The sequence below is a fragment of the Etheostoma spectabile genome, chromosome 11, assembly GCF_008692095.1.
Source record: "Etheostoma spectabile isolate EspeVRDwgs_2016 chromosome 11, UIUC_Espe_1.0, whole genome shotgun sequence".
NCBI lineage: Eukaryota > Metazoa > Chordata > Actinopteri > Perciformes > Percidae > Etheostoma > Etheostoma spectabile.
In genome coordinates this window covers 19,883,895-19,900,026 of record NC_045743.1, presented here as the reverse complement: position 1 = coordinate 19,900,026, position 16,132 = coordinate 19,883,895, and the positions used below count along the sequence as shown (strand labels likewise).

Here is a 16,132-nt window from a genome sequence, read left to right as displayed (position 1 = left end):
GGCGCACATCGTTTTTGGTTAAAAAAAAATTCTATATAAAGAGGAACAATGACAGCGATAGATTTACTAAACAAAAACAGTCAAATGCTATATTTTAAAAAGAATCCCCAGCTTCATTAATTTATTATATTATAATTACATTATGAATTATGCATATGACATATTTTTAAATTAGCATTCAGCAAAGAATTGTACGTACCCCAATTTGAGAAACGCTGCCTTAGAAATAGGGTTTGGTACCAAACCTTGGTGCTAGCAAGGTACCGGTGCCTAAACGAGCGGTATCTACCGGACCGAATAGCATCACGGATTTCAGTGCTAAATAAATGCCTTTTACACTCTCTCTGATGATCTGAAACAGACGTTAGAGGCAACAGAAGCATCGCTGCAAGTGACGGTAGTTAACACTTGACTTGACAGCCGGTAACGTTAGCCGACCGTTAGCTAGCAGCTGGATTAAACACGGTTAAAATGCTAAACGGTGCGACTGTATTTTCCTGTGGAGGTTTCCAGCAGCGGGACGTTAAGCAGTGTGCAGCTGCCGTTGTCAGAAAAACAGCACAGACGGTGCGTTCACTTGTGTCTGTGGTACTAATCACAGACGGCAGCTAGCTGCTAACAGGGCTAGCTACCGGCAGGATGGAGACGTGGTAACTGTGGGTGAATTTAAACAATGTCTGAGTTGAAAACCCATCTTCTGGTCACTTAAGGGCCCTGTTCATGTTGCACAGATATTTCAGTTGCATTTTGTGTTTGTTAAGAGGCACAAAGGCACTCTGACTCTTGGCCCCACAGCTGCCGTTTTGGCTCAGTTGAAGCTCCGCATTGCCTGCACAAATTTGGGTCAGTTTTTTTTTCAGTCAAAACTACACGCATAATAATAGCAATCTAAGATTAACGTAAAAATTGGCCGGAATTCTCCTTTAACGGCAATTTTTGTTGTGGAGACTTTCAAGGAGTCAAAATGCTAGACTCAAAATCACATAAATACAAAAATAATCCTTCACTTATAATAGGGTTTCTTCTTTAAGGAGTTTTTGTGCAGCCAGGCGCAGATGTTAACACGACACTAGTCATTATTTCCACACCGTCTCTGCTGGGTTTTATCAGCACACGAGCCTCTCGTGAACCTTTTTCTCACCGGATGAATTTCTGCCTGACAGATTTACTTAATGTCAGAGCACCGAGGGTTATTTTATTTTGATGAGTCATCATTCAGATCATCCCAGTCAATCACTCCCCCTCACTGTTTTGACATTATGGTTAAGGGCTTGCTGGCAGGGAGACTTTTATTCAGCTTTTTATATTTTTATAAGTGACCCAACTTCCTTCTTTCTTCCAACATAGTCCCCAGATGTGTCTTTTTCCCCTCTAACTTCTTTGTGTCCCCGGACACTCTTCTTTACATCTTCTCACTCCGTTTCTCTCTCTCACCTCCAGTGTTCGACCAACTAGATCTCGTCACGTATGAAGAGGTTGTGAAGCTTCCCGCTTTCAAGAGGAAAACACTAGTTTTGTTAGGTAAGTTCTGCCGAGTGTAACGGCAGAGACGGTTACGAACCAAGAGTAACTTCTCGTGTCCTCGTGTCGTGTCAGGAGTCTGAGTGTTGATTCCAACAGGAGAAGTGAATGTGAACACAGATTATCTTTCTCCCTGTAGTCACCAAAGTAAATGTTCAACCCTGTTTTTCACAAGTCCAGAACATTCTGACACTAAAATCGCATTTTTCAGACGGGCACATCAGCCAAACATTTCCTGAGACACAGGAACAAACTCTCGCAAGATCTGGCAACACAGATAACTAATTAGTTAATTGCCCTAACTAAGTTATGCAATGCTAAGTATGTCTTTTAGCTGTGTAAATAGGTAATGTTAGCAAAATAAATTGTCATAAAAATACAAATAAATTATGCAATCTACAGCGTTCACTACACTTTTTTGCTACACAATTAAGGCCACACCCATTTAGGAGACAGAGAGCATGTATGGTTTCTTTCATCAGGCCCCCATGAACAGCGCCGGGCTTTAAAGTAGGGCTGGGCGATTGGGAATAAATCTAGTGTCATATCACGATATCAATATAATATCGATATGTATCGTGTGATGCCCCTGATACAGTGATACATCCATTGGTTTTATTGTAATGCTGTTGTAACAGAAAGAAATGGGGACACTTGCCTTCATCAGTGACCTCACTGACTGACTGTGTGTGTGTGTGTGTGTGTGTGTGTGTGTGTGTGTGTGTGTGTGTTGTGGCTTTGACGGGGCCCATGGAGTGGGCAGAAGACACATAAAGAACACACTCATCACCAAACACCCCGACAGATTCGCCTATCCCATCCCACGTATGTCACAAGATTAAAATCCTCCACAGAAACACTCTTTACAGCCCGTCTTAATACGTCTGAAAGTGTAAACGCTCTGTGCCTCCCGGTGTCCAACAGACACAACCAGACCTCCGAAGAAGGACGAGGAGAACGGGAAGAACTACTACTTTGTCTCCCACGACCAGATGATGCAGGACATCAGCAACAACGAGTACCTGGAATACGGCAGCCACGAGGACGCCATGTACGGCACACGGCTGGAGACCATCCGCAAGATCCACCAACAGGGACACATAGCTATCCTGGACGTGGAACCTCAGGTGTGTGTGTGTTTTGGTGTGGGTGTGGGTGTGTGTGTGTGTGTGTGGTGGGTGTGGGTGTGGGTGTGGGTGTGTGTGTGTGGTGTTTGCGTGACTGTGTGTTGGTGCGTGCGGGTGTGTGTGTGTGCACGTGCGTGCGTGCATGCGTCGTGTGTGTGTGTGTGTGTGTGTGTGTGTGTGGTGGTGTTTGAGACTCTGTGTGTTTGTGTGACTCTGTGTGTTGTGTAGGTGTGTGTGTGTGTGTGGTGTGTGTAAGAGACTCTGTGTGTTCGTGTGACTGTGTTTTGTGTGCATGCATTCTGTTTGTGTGTGAGTGAGAGAAAGAGACTGTGTGTGGGTATGACTGGGTGTATGTGACTGGATGTGTGTGTGTGTGTGTGTGTGTGTATATTTATACATATATATATATATATATATATATATATATATATATATTTAAAAAAAACTTTAACGTCTAACACCTGTTCTCCATCAGGCCCTGAAGGTCCTGCGGACAGCAGAGTTTGCCCCGTACGTCGTCTTTATTGCCGCACCCACTATCACGCCGGGCATCACCGAGGTAGGAACCTTCCAAACATACTCAAACGATGATAAACGTTATGATACAGCTGCAGATCTTATTCATAAAACATCATAAAAAAAAACATCTTCTTAAAGCTGTAGTGTGCAACTTTGTCCGTTACAGTCAAGCCATTACCAAATGAGTTGATAAAAAAACAATTAAGACTTAATTAGACTCTAATTAGATCGGGGCGGCTTCTAGCTCACCCACCAGTATGTTGGCTGTGTGCCACCCCCATCTCTCTCCCCCTTTCCAGTCTACTCTCGCTGTAATAAAGGAGAAAAAGCTTCAATGAAATCTTTTACAAAATTTAAAAAAAGACTTTCTCTGGACCTCTCAGTGTGTGATTTGTTTTACGCAGTAGTGGGAAGTAATTACAATTACTTATGTAACTGTAATTGAGTAGTTTTTTTGTGTACTTTTTAGAGTAGATTTTAAAAACTGTAATTTTACTTTTACTTAAGTTAGTTTTGTTTGAAGTATTGTAATTTAATACATTAGTTACTGAGTCAAAAAAATGTTTCAGCATAGTTTTAGGTTTCAGTTTAATTAATTACATATTAATAAGATTTTAAGTTTAAATATAAAAAAAGTATTACTCCCCTCGCGGTTAAAAAGTAACTAAATAACTTTTACTCTGAGTCAATTTTAAATGGATTACTTTTACTTGAGTATATTTTTAATCTATAAATTTACTTCATCAAAGTAGTAGTACTTCAACCAGAAGTAGAATATTTTTGGGCTCTTTCCACCTTTACGTCACCGCTGAGAAGGAACAGCAGCATTCAGCTTCGGAGACGAAGAGGACATAAGAAGACAAGATAATTACCTCTTCTGAAAAGTCAATAATGTTTTTTGTTTTTTTTTTAAATCCTCTGCGTCCTCTAGTAGTCTCGCTTTGCCAGACCTTCCTCCACAGCGCGGCAGAGGAAGGTCTGGCTAGTCCACACAGCACTCTGGGATGGGAGAGAAACATTCTCTGGTTTATTGGCATTTTGTTAAACCAATCCCAATCGTCTTGGGCGGTGCTGAGCGCCGGACGGAGCCACGGTGCCGCTGCTAGATAACCTCTGGATGGAAGTTGTTTAAGTGGAACGTGTGTACGTTCAAAGTAGTTTTAGTTGTCAACAGAAGACTCTGATTGGACAGATAGTCTAGCTAGCTGTCTGGATTTACCCAGCAGAGATCTGAGGACCAGGTAACCATAGTCCTCAGATTGGACAGATAGTCTAGCTAGCTGTCTGGATTTACCCTGCAGAGATCTGAGGACCAGGTAACCATAGTCTTCAGATTGGACAGATAGTCTAGCTAGCTGTCTGGATTTACCCGGCAGAGATCTGAGGACCAGGTAACCATAGTCCTCAGATTGGACAGATAGTCCAGCTAGCTGTCTGGATTTACCCTGCAGAGATCTGAGGACCAGGTAACCATAGTCCTCAGATTGGACAGATAGTCTAGCTAGCTGTCTGGATTTACCCTGCAGAGATCTGAGGACCAGGTAACCACAGTCCTGAGAAATCAGCCGCAGGTTAGAACGCCAACACAGAGAAAGACATCGCCGAAAAGAAGGACAAGCCTGCGGAATTTCCGGCGTCACCAGAGCAATCCCGGAAGTGGAACGTCATGGATATAGACTGCTACTATAGCAACTGCGTGGAGAAGGGGTCAAGGTGACAATTTTGTTGCCATTACTTAGAATTCCTAATGGGCGACATGAAACAACGCACTATAGCTTTAATGATGTGTTGAAATCTGCACTAATATCCCACAGCAGCCTCTCTCCTCATCTCCTCTATCTCCTCCCTCTCTCCTCCGATCTCTCTCACGGGCCCCACCCCGACAATCAACTCCCTCTCCATCTTTCATCGTCTGCATTCCTCCTCTCCGTCTGCCATGTTTCATCCTCTCCGCACGGCCTTTTTTTTTTTGCATGCTGCATGCTTTTGTTTCTTTGGCGCTCCTCTCAGACGCCCAGGTGGTGTCGAACGCTGCCAGTAAGTAAAGCCTGAAAGGCTAGTGTTATTTATAATTATATGTGTGGTTGTGTGTGTGTGGTGTGTGGTGTGTGTGTGTGTGTGTGTGTGTGTGTGTGTGTGTGTGTGTGTGTGTGTGTTACATGCCATATGCTTCTCTATATGCCTCTAGTGGCTAGTTGCCACTGTGCGGTGTCATTCTCTTCCTCTTCTGCTGAGTAAAGCTTCTGACACACAGGGGCTACATTTCGGTTTAAAAACAAACATCTTGGGCGCCCGGGTAGCTCAGTTGGTAGAGCGTGCGCCCATATACAGATGTTTACTTCTCAACGCAGGGGGCCCCGGTTCAACTTCAACTAGCAGGCCTTTGCTTTGCCTTTGAACTCCCCTTTTTATTGTATCCGCTCTTAAAAAAAGACACCTCCTGAATGTAGTCTGAACACGGCAGACAACAGACAAAAGGCAAATGTAATGAAATGATGTGCTCTTCCTCCTTCTCTCTCACCCCTGTCTGTTCCTCCTCCTCCTCCTCGTGCAGGACGAGTCTCTCCAGCGGCTGCAGAAGGAGTCTGAGATCCTGCAGACGACCTACGCCCACTACTTCGAGCAGACCATCATCAACAACGAGATCGACGAGACCATCAAGCACCTGGAGGAGGCCATCGATCTGGTGTGCACCACCAGCCAGTGGGTCCCCGTGTCCTGGGTCTACTGATCGACACCTCGCAGCTCCAACGCCTCGGACAAACTCCCCGACCCTACACAGATGAACTATCAACTAAAAACCCATGGGACCCTTCTCTTTCACGTGCGTTTCTGTGAAAGCGGCCACAAAGCATTCGACAGAAATCCCCCCCCCCCCCGAAACGCCGCACACACAACAAGCGGTGGACAAAACTACCGGACCCTCGCCCTGACAGACGACTTAGTCATAGTGATGTATAAAAAACGGATTTTAAACAAAAGTGAATATTGTCATGTCTGTACTAGCTAGGAGGCAACATTTTTGTAGATGTTTGTTTTAAAGAGACAGTACGGCGTCCCGTCCTCCTATCACATTGTGGCTCTGTCGTGTGTTGTCGTACTAAAAACCATCCGTAGAAAAACACTGTCAGGGCTATCTGTCTCTCGGCGGACGGGCTTAAAAAGCACACAAACAAACCGCAATGTCTTCTCGTGTAGAGATCGTCATTATTTATTCTTTCTTGTTCCCTTCTTGAAGTGTAACTACGGTTTGTTTTCAACCTGGACCCTATTTTCCTACGTTTTTGTGACTAATCAGTGAGGTTTCATTAAAGGCGTTTTTTTTCCAACCGGTCTAGGGTCCAGTATTAAGCGAGATCAAGCTACCATGTAAGTTGATGGGGCAAATGTCCAGCTTGTATTTACCTTCACTAAAGTGCTCGTTTTGCCGTTGACAGACTCAGATTAATATTCAAAGTGTCTGACAACATTATAGAAAGGATTTCTAAGGAGGTTGGCTTTTCTGTTAAAGAGTAAGAGCCTTTATTTAAACATAAAATCATCTGCGAAATTGTGTTCGCTAAACCCACCAGACTCCATATAAATAAACAGTAATTTAACCATTGTAAAATACACTTCATTCAAAGTTGACAGAAACAAAATACAACAATGAAAAGCCGTTTTAGGTTGTGTTTCCACTTTTCCAACCATCACATCTCTAGTTTGGGTTGAAATTAACACAGTTTACACACAGTTTACCAATTTACATGTGAAAATAAATTGGGTTTACACACGTTAAAAGTATTGCTTTTTTGAATGGAGTCTGGTGGGCTTAGCGCCAGCGACTTCAAGGCTGTTTCTGGTTAAACAGAAAGGTCTCAAAGATGTTTCAAATGTCTATCTCTGAAGGGATTATATAATAATGTTGTCAGACACAGAATATTAATCTGAGCCTGTCAGCAGCAAAAGGAAAATAGGGTCCAGGTTGAAAAAAGCGGTAGTTACCCTTTAACGCTGGGCCACATCCTCCCCTAGCGATCATTATTGTTAGCCATCGGTACAGTTACATTATCACGCACCTTTCTACCCACCAGGTACTGTCTCTTCTAAATAAATCCATAAATGTTTTAGAGATTTGAATGAGGTTATCATGCATGTGGACATTTTGCAAGCTTCCATGCAGTCAGTCAGTGTTCCCAGTGTCCCTCTGTAAACCTCCAAGAAAGAAAAGAAGACAAACACATACATAAATATTAAAAGAAAAAACATTCCAGTTGTTGGAAGAGAACTCAGCCAAGGGAAGCAAAGAGGGTGCGACAAAAAACCGCAACAGCAACAGAGCCGGACGTTGACTTGACACCTATGCACATCCCTTGCATTTCGGGTGACATTTCTAAAAACCACAGATTTATAAAAAAATAAAAAAAAAACTGTTAATGATCGACCATGTAGTGATGTGTTTGTAAAAAAAAATACAATAAAAGCCTCGGGGTTTTTTTCTTCTCTGTTTTAATTTGTCATACTCAAAAAAAATGTCCCAGTTTTCCTCATTTGTCATTTCAGAAATGTGATGTCCAAGAGTGTCAATGTTTCAAAAGTCTGCGAGAGATGAAAAGATGATTTTTTTATTTTTTTATTCTGAAACTGTTGGGATGCACCAAATCCAGATTTTTGGGGTCCGGCCGAATACCGAATCCTCCTCCCATCCCCGGTCCGTTACCACAGTAAGCTGCAGCATCTTAGCTGCTGTCTGTAGATGCACAACTGTTTTTTTTTGGGATGTTTCATACCAGATGTAACAGCGGCGACGTTGTGTGTTGTTTACGATCCTCGCCACCACGAGATCCGCATTGCAAATTGAACACGTATCTTGACTTGAACGCCCTTCTTGGGACTGAAAGTACCGCCAAACATCACTTTTTCCCCATTGTCACTTTCTCACAGCCTACTGCATTGAACACTCCACGTATTGTACGTCAACACCTTCCCGTAATCAGCGTTACGTCGACCAGCGTAGCACGTGCGTAGGGTTCAGTTGGTGAAAAAACATTCTAGAGTTCGGCAGAAACCGAACACCGTAAAAAAGCCCAATATATTCGGCCAAATCCGAATCCTGGATTCGGTGCATCCCTGGAAGCTGTAACTGTCTAAGGAAGTGTACCCTACACATTCTGCGAAGGCGACTTCTTATCGAGGGAAGAGGAGTTGGCGGCGTGTGCATCTGAGTAACCTGTATATGAATATGACGGACTGACAAACTGCCCCCTGTGTAAATGACTCTGCAATGATAACCGGTGGTTCGTCAGTATGAAACAGTTTTTAAAATACATTTTCTTTTATGTGTTGGAAAAGTGAACTGTGGAGTGGCTCTTCTTTTCCTTCTTCTTTTCCGCAGAACACAAGCGTGACACGAACAACATCTCTGTCCTAAAAATGCACACTGAGCAGCGACACGTAGCACAAAGCGAGTGCAACGCACTGTGACATGGGGGGGGGATAGAGAACGAGGAAGCGACGTGATGTAGATGCGACCAGAGCAGAGTTGGTGGAATAAGTTAACGTTTCGTACACAGTGTGTGTGGTGTCTGAAATAATCCCCAGACCGAAAACCAATTTTCTCCCCAGAAACGGGATTTTAATATGTTGTGCATACGTTTTCATTACGTCGGCCCTGGTTTTGTGACCACGGTCGGAAATAAAGCAAGCAGGAAAGGTTAACACATTCAACATTTTCAAATTAAACAGAATATTAACGTGTGCTTGTTGCCCCGTGTGCCCTGATATGCTCATCTGTTAATATTTCAGAATGACTTCATATGGTTGCTTAATAAAAGCTTTGCACGCAACCAAAGTACATGGTGGAGGGGTCTAAGGGTCCTTCCTCAAAAAAATGTGTTGTTTTTCAATTAAAAAAAAGGCAAATTGACATAAATTTGGACTGTTATCAACATATCTGTGTCTAAAATGTTGGAAAAGCTAAAGCCTATCACAAGTATATAATAATAATATTTATATAATATGTAATATTTGATACAATGAAACGGCAGGTTCATGAGTTTGACGCATAGCTTCCTCGGAGGGGAAAAAAAACGAGAAAAATAAATACATTTAAAAAAACACGTACTGGGTACAATCCCTTTTGCGAGATATTGACTTTGTTTCGCGAGATATCGCAAATCCAACAAACAAGGCTAACCCGAGCTGGTATCTGGTTAGCTGGTATCTAGCGAGCTAGCTAGTAGCATGACACGATTACATCTTCTTGGTTGTCTAAATACATCAGTTTATTTTGATAACCATAACTAATTAATACATGCAAAAGTGAAGCGTTACAATGGACGTCGTAGCAACATGCTCGTTCATGAGCTTCTTTCTCGTGTCTCTTCGCCTCATAGCTAGCTAGCTGTGTGGCGAACTCATGAACCTGCAGATTCATTGTATAAAATATATATTTAAATATTATTAGATACTTATGATATGCTCTAGCTTTTCCAACATTTTAGACACAGATATGTTGATAATAACGTCAAAATTTATGTCAAACAGCCTTTTTTTAAATTGAAAAACATCACATTTGTTTTAGGAAAGACCCTTAGACCCCTCCACCGTCCACCGTCGGCTCCACCGTCGACCGTCGGCTCCACCGTCGACCGTCGGCTCCACCGTCGGCTCCACCGTCGACTCCACCGTCGACCGTCGGCTCCACCGTCGACTCGACCGTCGGCTCCACCGTCGACTCGACCGGTCGGCTCCCCGTCGACACGTCGACTCCACCGTCGACCGACTCCACCCGTCGACTCCCCCGACGACCGTCGCTCCACCGTCGCCCACGTCTCCACCGTCGGCTCCACCGTCGGCTCCACCGTCGACCTCGCCCACCGCGCCTCCCCCACGTCGCGCCACCGTCGACTCGACCGTCGGCTCCACCGTCGCCACGCTCCACCGTCGGCTCCACCGTCGACTCGACCGTCGCCCACTCGCTCCACCGTCGACTCCACCGTCGACTCCACCGTCGACCGTTGGCTCCACCGTCGACTCGACCGTCGGCTCCACCGTCGACCGTCGGCTCCACCGTCGACCGTCGGCTCCACCGTCGACTCGACCGTCGGCTCCACCGTCGACCGTCGACTCCACCGTCGACCGTCAACTCCACCGTCGACTCCACCGTCGACTCGACCGTCGGCTCCACCGTCGACCATCGGCTCCACCGTCGGCTCCACCGTCGGCTCCACCGTCGACCATCGGCTCCACCGTCGACTCCCCCGTCGACTCCACCGTCGACTCGACCGTCGGCTCCACCGTCGACCATCGGCTCCACCGTCGGCTCCACCGTCGACTCGACCGTCGGCTCCACCGTCGGCGCTGACTGACGACCGCTGCGTCTGGTTGAGGTTTTTATTATCCAGTTAGATTTGAAATTGTCACCTCAGCACGACGGAGCCCGGCTAACTGTTGAGATAACAACTAAAATTACTTGAGATCTACTTTTTTCAATTAAATTTAAATTTGTTTCAACTACGCTGAACTGAAATTGTTTTATTTCGTTTTCAAAATACTATACTAGGCTACAGGTTATTTACGACTTTCAATTCCAAAATAATTAAAAAGTCATGTAAAGTCATAGTATACTATGACGTTTTATGACATTTATTTCGACATACTATACTGACTTGTGTTCCTTTTTTTGTCATATTACATGCTATTATTTTCTTTATTTTTTGACCAAATGTACATTTTTCAAATTTTTCCACATACTAAATTATGACTATTATAACTTTAGTCAACATACTATACTATGAATTGGGTTTGTGTTTGTTTTTTTCCTGGGTGTCTTTTTTTCTTATAATAGGCATTTGGGCATTTTAGGGTTTTATTTTGTTAGAGATGGAGACATGAAAGTAGAGAGAGGGAGAACAACATGCTGCAAGGGCGGCAGGGGGGAAGTCAAACCCGCAGCCGCAGCGTCGAGGACAAAACCTCTATATATGGTAGCTCGCTCTACCAGGTGAGCTACCCAGGCGCCCAGGTTTTTTAAACAGACCATATTAGACTTTATTCAGCTTTTGTCAACGTACTATACTGTCTTTTTAAAAGAATACTTTTTTGGGGATATTCTTCTACACCAACTGTACTATGACTTTGTTAGTATTTTTTCGACATACTATACTTTGACTTTTTTTCGACAAACTGTACCATGACTTTTTTATTTTTTCGACATACTTTCTAGACTTTTTTATATTTTTCGACATACTGTACTATAACTTTTTATTATTATTTTTTTACATACTATACTATGACTTTTTTATATATTTCGACATACTATGACGTTTTTATTATTAGTTTGACATACTATACTATGACTTTTTTATATTTTTTCGACATACTATACTATGACTTCATTTTTTTTCAACATGCTATACTATGAGTTTTTTATTTTTTTTTACATGCTATACTATAACTTTATTATTTTTTTGACATACTATACTATGACTTTGTTATTATTTTTTTGACATGCTATACTATGACTTTGTTATTATTTTTTGACATACTATACTATGACTTTGTTATTATTTTTTTGACATACTATACTATGACTTTTTGAAGACTCAAAAAAACACTCAAAAATATCTTGGTTTTCACAGGGTTAAATAAAAATAACCCCACATTAGAGCCCTGTTAGATGAGATGGGGGAGGAGACGCAGCATCCAGGCCCGTGTGCACATTACCGAGGGTTCACCGCTGAAACGGGTCGAGTCACTGAGCAGGCACGTCAAAACAACAACAATTTCTTTATTTATTTAGAAAAATGTATCCTGACAGAGCATTTTCATAACAACACCACCAAATCAGATCACTGTCTGTCCAACCTACTTCACATCATCAGGGTGAAAAGAAAGCAGCAGCTGATATTTGAACAGGGATATCATTAACATTTTCAGCTACACAGTACTGCGCATATATATATATATATATATATATATATATATATACACTACCGTTCAAAAGTTTGGGGTCACATTGAAATGTCCTTATTTTTGAAGGAAAAGCACTGTACTTTTCAATGAAGATAACTTTAAACTAGTCTTAACTTTGAAGAAATACACTCTATACATTTCTAATGTGGTAAATGACTATTCTAGCCCATTTCCAGCAACTATCACTCCAGTGTTCTAATGATACAATATGTTTGCTCATTGGCTCAGAAGGCTAATTGATGATTAGAAAACCCTTGTGCAATCATCTTCACACATCTGAAAACAGTTTAGGTCGTTACAGAAGCTACAAAACTGACCTTCCTTTGGGCAGATTGAGTTTCTGGAGCATCACATTTGTGGGGTCAATTAAACGCTCAAAATGGCCAGAAAAAGAGAACTTTCATCTGAAACTCGACAGTCTATTCTTGTCCTTAGAAATGAAGGCTATTCCATGCGAGACATTGCTAAGAAATTGAAGATTTCCTACACGGTGTGTACTACTCCCTTCAGAGGACAGCACAAACAGGCTCTAACCAGAGTAGAAAAAGAGTGGGAGGCCTCGTGCACAACTGAGCAAGAAGATAAGTACATTAGAATCTCTAGTTTGAGAAACAGACGCCCACAGGTCCCCAACTGGCATCTTCATTAAATAGTACCCGCAAAACACCCAGTGTCAACATCTGCAGTGATGCCAGAGTGCAAAGAAAAGCCATATCTGAGACTGGCCAATAAAAGAAAAAGATTAAAGATGGGCAAAAGACTCAAACATTGGACAAGGAAGACTGGAAAAAAGTGTTGTGGACAGATGAATCCAAGTTTGAGGTGTTTGATCACAAAGAAGAAAATTGTGAGACGCACAAATGAAAAGATGCTGGAAGAATGCCTGACGCCATCTGTTAAGCATGGTGGAGGTAATATATGGTCTGGGGTTGCTTTGGTGTGGTAAGGTGGAGATTTGTACAGGGTAAGGGATTCTGAATGAGGAAGCTATCACTCCATTTTGCAACGCCATGCCATACCCAGTGGACAGCGCTTGATTGAGCCAATTTCATCCTACAACAGGACAATGGCCCTAACACACCTCCAAATTGTGCAAGAACATTTAGAGCAGAAGCAGCAGCTGGTATTCTATCGGTAATGGAGTGGCCAGGCATCACCAGATCTGAACCCCTTGAGCTGTTGTGGAGCAGCTTGACCGTATGGTACGCAAGAAGTGCCCATCCAACCACTCCAACTGGTGGAGCTGCTTCTGAAGCGTGGGGGACATTTCTCCAGATTACCTCAACAAATTACAGCTAGAATGCCAAAGGTCTGCAATGCTGTAACTGCTGCAATGGAGGATCTTTGACGAAAGCAAAGTTTGATGTAAAAAAAAATCTTATTTCAAATACAAATCATTATTTCTAACCTTGTCAATGTCTTGACTCTATTTTCTATTCATTTCACAACGTATGGTGGTGAATAAGTGTGACTTTCAGGAAAAACAAAATTGTTTGGTGACCCCAAACTTTTGTGTGTGTGTGTGTGTGTGTGTGTATATATGCAGTAAGCAGAATATGTTGCAATTTAATTTAACACTTCACTTATTTGCAGTGTAATCTACCTAAAAGCTTTTCATAAAGCTGCAAAAATGAATTGATTCGTTGTTGACTATTAAATGAATCTGCAACCATTTTTATAATCCATGAATAAAGTTTGAGTATTTTTTATGAATAAAATGTAAAACATTATCTGGTTCCAGTTTGTTAAATGTGAATATTTTCTAGTCTCTTCTCTCCTCTGTGACAGTGAACTGAACATCATTGAGTTGTGGATAAAACAAGGACGTTTGAGGACATCATCTTGGGCTTTTTGTAATTTTTTTTGATGCACATTTTTTCACAATTTTCTGATTTTTTTTTGGAAATCAAACAAATAATCAAGAAAATAATCTGCATTAATAATCGACAATGAAAGTAATCGTTAGTTGCAGCCCTACTTTTATTATCCCAAGGGGCACTGACATGTGTTGTCACTTTCCCCTCCCCCATCAACAGCCTGCCATGTGCCAATCAAATAGGGCGTAGGTCACGTCCACGAGGGGCATCGGAGACAAAAGCAACGAGAAAGTCCCTGCATTCACTGTAGCAAACACAAGCGGCAACAACACTGAGCCGCATGCAATAAGAAGATTAATGCATTCATGGAAAAGCTGCAGAACCCACATTTAGAGCAGAGAGCACATCTGTTTAGGAGATAACTACAGGAGCTCTTATCTCCTTTAACTTTACACATAGATGTCAATGAAAATACAAAAAAAGACTCGTAACAGACTATGTAATGCTACGAATATTAGCGTAATGTTTAATTAAAATTGAGTGTTATGCAATATATAATTCATACATATATATAACAAAAGGTGGAGGCTCACATGTACATTTTCATCATGTCGCCACAGTAATCCACAGTATGAAATCCACACAAGTCAATCCTTTGGCAGAGCTGTTTATATATGACCTATGATGAACGATATGCATCAGATGTGTCCTCTATAAAGATTCTAGATTATCGTGTAGAAACAGCTCGTGTGGAAATAAATACCGCCGTGTCACTGCCAATCTTTCCATGCGAAGAATTGCTTTCATTTCAACAGAAAAAAGAATCCCACATATTTGACGTTTTGGCACGAAAAACTCGCACCGGCAACCGCACGTGTGCTGAAAACATTTTCCATCCATTTTATCTCAACGGCAAATTTAAAAAAAAGCTACTTCTTGTTGTTTCTGTGGGTCCGGAAGCCAAAGTCCTCATGTGCAAGAAATACTGTGATTAACATCTGACCGGCCAATCAAACCAAAGATGAGCCACGCTACAGTGAAGCAGAGGAGCGACTGGCGTGCCTGGGCCCGCCGCCCCGCGACCCCCGAAGACAGCTGCCCCTCCTCGGGCAGTGTCGCGTTGCGGAGGCTCTCCGTCCCGTTCCCCAACTCCTCTCGGAGCTCCTGCTGCAGCAGCTTGGAAATGAGGCTGTTGAAGCGGTTTTCCGTGGTGGAGGCTATCTCCGACGACACCGTGGTCAGGTTCAGCTCCCCGGGGTCCACGCACGTGCCGTTCACCTTGGCGAAAACCACTTCGCTGAGATCCAGCCCCGCCACGGAGGTAGGCGAGGCGCACGGGATGTCCCGCACCAGCTTGTAGCTTTCCATCCAATCCTTCAGCCACTCCAGGGAGCAGTCGCACTCCCAGGGGTTTCGGAAGAGGTAAAGGCGGCCCAGGAAGTAGATGGGCTGGAAGACGGAGAAGGGAAGGGTGGTGAGGTTGTTGCTGTTCAGGTGGAGGGTGATCAGGCTGGTCAGGTTCTCAAATGTGCCTTCCTCGATGTTGACCAGCTGGTTCCTGTCCAGGTAAAGGACCTCCAGCTCCACCAGGTCACCAAACCAGGTCTTAGATACGTTGGTCAACAGGTTTCCCCCGAGGTTGAGCATCTTGAGGCGGACGAGGCCCTTGAAGGCGTGCCGCGGCAGATCACACAGCACGTTGTCGTTGAGGTAGAAGTTCTCCAGCCGCACGAGGTCCTGGAAGGACTGGTCATGGATCACGTTGATGCGGTTTTCCTGGAGGTTTAGGTACCTGGAATGAGAAGAAGACAGATGTTTAAGAGACAGAACTGAGGACTGTAAAATCAGTGGACGTAGCGTCCGTAACGTCACCCATTGGTTAGTCTGGATCAATGGAAGAACACGAGGATAACTGCGTGACACCCCTCACCTTACGCTCTTTTTGTTTGGGGAAACCATCATTATAAACTTCAGAATTTACATTGACTTTAATTAGAACTTTTGGCCTTATAGTAAACATTGTTTGTGTTAAGGTTGTAGTTGTTGCCATAGGCGCCGATACTGTGGGTGCTCCAGGGCTTGAGCACCCATGGAAAATACTGAGCACCCACGTGTGCCAGACTGCCAGTAGGCTACATTCATTAAAAATGAAACATTGCAGTTGGTGCTAAGTGGAGCGTCTGTCATGGTGTG

The 16,132-nt window shown here is 43.2% G+C and overlaps 2 protein-coding genes across 3 annotated transcripts in view; one reads left to right on the top strand and one right to left on the bottom strand.

Moving 5' to 3' along the window:
- Positions 1–8,283, top strand: part of caska (calcium/calmodulin-dependent serine protein kinase a) — a 195,624-nt gene extending 187,341 nt beyond the window's left edge. Inside the window, 5 exon segments of the mRNA XM_032529385.1 lie at positions 1,441–1,520; positions 2,265–2,346; positions 2,446–2,648; positions 3,124–3,207; positions 5,722–8,283. Of these exon segments, the coding sequence (XP_032385276.1) occupies positions 1,441–1,520; positions 2,265–2,346; positions 2,446–2,648; positions 3,124–3,207; positions 5,722–5,898 (626 nt within the window). The 3' untranslated portion in view covers positions 5,899–8,283.
- A 5,607-nt stretch (positions 8,284–13,890) lies between these two features.
- Positions 13,891–16,132, bottom strand: part of nyx (nyctalopin) — a 7,319-nt gene continuing 5,077 nt past the window's right edge. For both annotated transcript variants that reach the window (XM_032529365.1, XM_032529364.1), the window contains exon 5: positions 13,891–15,731. In XM_032529365.1, coding sequence (XP_032385256.1) covers positions 14,909–15,731 — 823 coding nt within the window. In that variant the 3' untranslated portion in view covers positions 13,891–14,908. The remainder of the gene's footprint in view (positions 15,732–16,132) is intronic.